General features: G+C 42.1%; 1 protein-coding gene across 1 annotated transcript in view; it reads right to left on the bottom strand.

The window, feature by feature from the left end:
• Nucleotides 1-333: 333 nt before the first annotated feature.
• The window catches only part of fmr1 (fragile X messenger ribonucleoprotein 1), a 31,857-nt gene continuing 25,792 nt past the window's right edge, over nt 334-6,398 (bottom strand). Inside the window, exon 15 of the mRNA XM_028588978.1 lies at nt 334-5,615. Coding sequence (XP_028444779.1) covers nt 5,421-5,615 — 195 coding nt within the window. The 3' untranslated portion in view covers nt 334-5,420. The remainder of the gene's footprint in view (nt 5,616-6,398) is intronic.

Genomic DNA, 6,398 nt, shown 5'->3' with positions numbered 1-6,398 from the left:
ATAAAAATGCAACGTGGCTGCAGTGTGAAGGATAAAGTGAAAGCCAAGGTCCTAAAAGATTAGTGAGAGCGAACTTGACACCAATAATACTTTTCGAGAAGAAAGATGAACTTCGGAAAAATAAAAAAGCCGGTTTTCATGATTCATTACTCGTGTTACGTTACCGTTTCTTGTGACGTTTTCTAAAAGGTAAAATGTCCCCATGTGTCAATGACTTGATGGTTGTCAGAAGAACTTATCACTCGCTACTTCAGCTGAACTCGGGTCAAGTAAAAATGAGGCAAAGTAACACTGATTTAAAAAAAACTAAACTTACAGTATGTATGTCTTCTATTTTTTTTTTTTTTTAAAACATGTGTTGGAACCTACAGAAAGTCTGCCAAAATCCAGAATAAAGATGTACTGTACATGCATCACAAGACTAAAAAGGTAAACTGATCCCCGGTAAAAGATGAGACCTGGCTCAACCTCTGAAATCTTTTCAGTTACTTTCCGAGAAGGAAAGAGAGATAGGGAGGTTACACTGGGTCACACCATTTTGCATCTCAAGAGACCATTTTAAAAAAGGGCATTTGAATGGAGAGATAGCGGTCTTTGGGTGGATCCCAAGTCTCTTATTTGATATCGTAACGCACCTCGCTTGAACTGGAAGTCGTTCTGGTCCGCCTTCTTAAAGGCCGTCACGAAAGCTAGGATCGAGGAGGGATCTCCGAGGAGCTATGAGCGAGGATTACACAAAAGCTGCCTTTAACTGGAAGGAAAGGACATCTCATCCCTCGAAAAAACAAATGTCCTCGTTTCCTCTCTCCTCGCATGATTTCCTCCCGTCTCTCCCGTGCTTCCTCGGTGGGACGGACTAAGATGCGAGGAAGGGGGAAGCAAGTAATGGAAACGTGGATGCAATTTAAGGACCTGGGACCTAGCCTTTGACTTTTTGGAACAGATCCAAAAGGTGCCAACGTAGCCACTCAACGGTCATGAAGTGAACCGGTCTACAAAAGTAACTGAATCCATTTCATAGCTCATTTGAACCAGGTCATAAGCCATGGGCTTATGTTTGTCGACTGTACAAGGACACAACACCTTCAGTGTTTAAAAAAGGACCAGGTGGTTAAAGCCAGGAGTTTCCTGGACGCACCCTTTGAGTTAAAAAGAAGGTCAGAAATACTCTGCTTGGCCAACGACGACTCAGGGTGAATCAATGATGTCACGGCAAGTGGTAGCCATCTTTACACATCTGGTCCATTATCAACGTCTCACTATCCCTGATTTGCATGTCTAGGTTGTGATACTAGCCACAATTAAAAGGCACATGTCACTCAAAACATGATGCGGTTTCTCTGAGCATTCGCAGTCCCCCCCCCATAAGCCAGCCCATATTGTGTATAAATCTAACCAATCTTTACCACAAGATTTTAAGCATCTGTTGAAGATGGGGCACAATGGCTATTTTGTTTTGTGTCTGCCTGACTAAAAGTGGATCCGACCTATTGTAAAGTTATGTTATGCTTACTGAAGGTCCTAATGAACGCTATTTTTTAAAGGAAGAGTTTAACAGTGTTCACTTTTTTGCCTAGAGTTAGATGAGATGATCAATTCCACTTTCATGTCTATCTGTAAAGTGCGATACTGGAACCAGCAGCCAGTTAGCTTAGCGTGGCATGAATACTGGAAACGGAGGAAAATCAGCTGGCCAAAAAGCCATTGTGTCTCGTCGACAACTGCACCGCTTGCACGCCATAAAACCACAAATTTAGTTTTTACATTCCACAGTACAGATTAAACAAACAAGATTTGACATGTTAATTAGTGAGCTTTAGAAAGTGCTGGTAGGCGGATTTTGGACAGAGCCTGGCTAGCCGTTTCCCCGTTTCCAGTCTTAAGCTAAGCTAAGCTAATAGCCTTCTGGCTCTAGCTTGGTGTCAATATTCTCATCTAATTTTTAGTAAGAATGCAAATAAATGAAACATTTAAGAGCACCGCAAAGACGGAAGCTAAATTTGAAGGCTAACTTTACAAGGTTATTCCTGAAAAAGTCCTAGGCTAAAAGACCAACTAAAAGAGTAGATTTTACTTGTTAAGAACTTGATTACTCAACATTTGCACATAGCAACACTAAAGCTAAAGATCACAGCTAATCTGCTGGTCCAAATGCTGTGCTATGCTAACAGTTGTTAAAGCAAGGAGATAGTTTTATGATGCAACACAGTATTTTCATGAAATGTCGAAAAAGCCTGCAGATGTACAAAGAAACTTTTTTGCTTTGTTTTTTATTTTACAGTGACTTTCTTCTTCTTTTTCTCAATTCAAACTAATGCTATTATCAATGTCCCTTCAATCATAAATCCACAAATGCGTTTAACATTAGCCCATCTAAGTTACTGCGGTCAGTTTGAATTTAGGGTACAATTTGGGGCAACTAAGAATGTACATGAACTTTAAAGGCCTTCCTGCCACCTACATTATTCTCTATTTATTTTGATGATGATGATGATGCCACCACAAGGATATTTCCACGCAAAACGTTTATGAAGTCAGTAACTGAGGTGTCAAGCGAACAGCAGGTTGGAGCACCTCAAGATGAGAGCCTGAGATGAGAACGTTAACCCATTGTTTTGTTCACCTGCACTGTCTAAATAAAGTCATCTATTTGATGACATGACTTTTTTTTTTCCTTTTTCTTTTTTAGTGTGCATCGGTGTGTCACAGAATTTGAGCATGAGCCAGACAAGTTTGAAGCAAAGATAAAAGGAAACTGTTATGTTATGGGACAAAATGAATGGCCAGAAACTGTAGAGGCCATCTTACACCAGTGTGCCTCCCTGAAATAGTTTGAAACATGCAAGAAACCCTAAAAAAAAAACAAAAAAACAGAAGGGGTGTTACACTGGGTTTAACAGACCGTATAAAAAAATATTCCGGTGCTTCTCAGAATGGGCCAAATTCACAGAAATTGAGGATCATAAATTCAAGGCACTAAGATTAAAAGAAGCCTCATTATGAGCTAGAGGAGTGGCAGAACACTGACCCGACACCCTTTGCTCTTTATCCAGAACGGGGATTTCACAAAGGAGGCTTAGATAACTGGACTTGTGGATGAATATCTTGCTTCAATTAAACCAGAATTTGTGTTCTTAGCTTAGAGCACTTTCACTGAGGCTTTAAATCTGTCCGGTGGCATGTGCAGTCCTGCATTTTAAAAAGCAAGAAGTTGGAATGCACAATTCAAATCATGCATGAAAAAAATGCGTTGCACCCTTCATGGTTGCGAAACAAGACCAGATTTTGCGGTATAGGAAGATTACAATTTGTTGTATCAAAGTTAGAATCCAGATTCTCTCCTCCGTACAATTTACAAAATGGAAATAACAAAAATTAAATAAGAGTAATACACAAAAATGTTTAAGTCAGAGGGGCGGGCCCAGAATAAGTTGGAAAACCAGGAAGAATAAAACTTACAGCAAATTTTTATTTTGTCAAGGTATCAACGAAACGTCGTTTCTTCTACAGTAATACTTAAAACAGGTTTTCTAACTGCGAAACAAAAAAAAAGGTTAAATACAAAGGTTTTCATAAATTAAAGAAAAGCTCATGTGATCAGGTTCTACATTCACGATGTTGCCGCCTTAATCAACCTAACCAGGTTTGTCTGAAAGCAAAAGTAACTGTAATTATTTCACCGACATCCTCAGAGAGTGATTTGTTAAATGTGAGTGAGGAACTAAGCAAAGGAAGTCTGGCTTACAGCCTAAGCCCTCTCTGTGAAATATCCCACTGTTGAGGTTGAAAAGGCTCTCACCAGTCTGGTACAGGACGTGTAAACAGGTCTATGAGATAAAGGAGCATTGGGAGAATCGTCGATCGGCCAATGCTGCTGGGAACAATGGACAGTTGTAAAGACAGTTTGGCCGGTAGCTGTCCTTTACATCATCTCAGAAGCTGCTGCTGACAGACCGATGGTTCGGAGCTTAAAGATGGCCGAACGGAGCGGTGCGGACCGAATGGACTGAACGCTTCGGCAGCGCTTACTACAGACGCGAGCTCCACGTTAAAAGCTTGTGTCTTGCTTTTAATGTGGATTCCCAGTCACTGTTGGCCTGGTCATTTTTCCATTTCAACACATAGTTCATTTGAAAAATAACAGCAGTGCATGACATGTTGTACCCTGTTGAAGACTCTTAGGAGCTAAGCTATTTAACATTTGCATCAGAGTGCCTCAGATTTATGTTTCCCCATCGGTACGTCTAATACCTTGTTGAATTCGTGCTTGGTCTGACAGTCCCAAGAGACTGAATGAATTTTGCATCATCTTAGCAAGAGGAAACGGAACACAGATGACTTAAAACGACGAGGTAAGCATTCTTGGCAATTGCGTTGCCCGTGCATGCCTGTTTGCATTTCATCCGAACACGTGGACACTTTGAACTCCTCTCCACTGCGCCGATCCCAAAGGCAGGTTTTGACTTGTCAAAATGGGGACCAGGGTTCAAATGACTATCCCAAAACAAAAAAAAAGTACCCTCTTCAAACATATTCTCCCAGCATGAAAGCTCTGCGTTTTTTTCTCATATGTGAAAAAAAGATTTTGTATTATAGAAGGAAGTTTCAAAAGTCTCTGCAGAGATGCACCTGAAAGACGCTAAATGACTCCTCTACACAGTATAGTTGTATTATAAGTGCGATGCTGTGTTGCAGCGGACTCCCAAGTCTTGGATTTTGGAGCTTTTAGACCACCAAAACTGAATTCTCAACCAGTGGGAAACACTGCAGCCAACCCTCTAAAATTGTGCTGTCAGATCATCTCTACAATAAACATCTGCAGTAAAAAATATGTTTAAAGTGTACAGCAGGAGGGAGGGAACACATATTTCATATTGCAGTGTGTCCATGTCAACCAATTATTCCCTTGATTTGTTCTGGTGTGAGAAAATCCAAACAGGGCAGTAGGGAAAAAAATGAAATCATCCAATTTAGTTTAAAAAAACGAGTAAACAATGATTTGCCTTTGATGTGTAGGGGAGCATGTTTGGGGTTAATGCTTCTGTGAGAGATGAGCTATAGTCAAATCCCTCCTCTTCTTTTCCTTAATGTCCAAAAAGTACGGTTTCTTTTATTTGTCACTCCAGAAAAGAACAGGAGATCCCCGAAGAGTCAGGAACAAACCAGACCAGTACACTAGACATACCTCAACAGAGCAGACCAGCAGATACCAGATCGTCTCTGGTCTACGACTTCACTAAAGTAAACTCTTCCATGCTGATGAAATATGTGTATTCGTGTGTTTGACAAAGACAGAGAAAGAAAAAGCGAGAGAGATTCTACGATGTTTATGACGAGTTGCCTGTGTGCGTGTGTGTGTGTGTGTGTGTGTGTGTGTGTGTGTGTCTGTGTCGAAGTGAGACGGTCCTCCAGTGGTGTATCTACGACACTCCGTTCACCAGCAGAGGAGCGTCCTGTTTGTCCTTCTTCATCCCTCGGTCTCTGATGGGTCTTGGATGGTAATGGCGAGATGGGCCCTCACCGCCGGCACCGACGCCGCCCTGGGATGAGGAAGGCCCTCCTCCTCGCCCCCCCGAGGAGTGCTGCACGCTGCGCTCGTTACCGTCCACACGGATCTGTGGGTAAAGGAAATGAGCACAGTCTGGTTCCACACTTCACAGCTACAAGTGGAAGGGAAATATGATCAAATGAATGTTCGCTGACGAAATGGGACACTGGATGAGACCCTGGGCCCATTTTAATCAAGCGTCTCCCAGGAATCAGCAGAACGTTTAGCTAGGACTAAATATACTCAACTTTAGAGTAGGAGACAGAGACAGAGATTTTTATTAAAGCTTCCTACTTTGACTTTCAGCGTGGGAGACAGACAGCTCCAGAGAGTAAGCGTCCTATTTTAACGATCCAAGCGCACGGCGTGAAGCGCCTGGCACAGGTGCGTTTAGGGCGTGTCCAAATCCACTTCTGCTAGTTTGACGGCAGAAAAAAGGGTCCGTGCGCCGGGCGCATGGTTCAAAAGGGTTGTACTTAGTGTTTTGGGCATAACATGCAATAAACCAATCAGAGATCATCTCCCATTCCCTTTAAAACCCAAGTGTGTACCTTGGCGCATTGCTATTATGATGGCGGATTTGCTAAGCAGGAAAGAGAGATTTTCAGGAGAAGAAACTGATCAGCTTGTGTGTGAAGTGAACGCGTGCAAGCAAATCATATATGGCACGAGCACTATCCACCAAAACTCCACGAGGTGAAGCAGGCGTTAAAATAACAATAGAATGCTGCGTTATTGACTTCAGATCAAGTTTTTGTTGATCACTTTCCGCTGCCAAGAATTACACCTCCCTGTAAGACCAGCACGCCCATGGACGCAAAGATGGCCGCAGGTGCATTTGCTATTTAAA

Source organism: Perca flavescens, chromosome 10, assembly GCF_004354835.1.
Source record: "Perca flavescens isolate YP-PL-M2 chromosome 10, PFLA_1.0, whole genome shotgun sequence".
Taxonomy (NCBI): Eukaryota; Metazoa; Chordata; class Actinopteri; order Perciformes; family Percidae; genus Perca; species Perca flavescens.
This window is presented reverse-complemented; position numbering and strand designations above follow the sequence as displayed.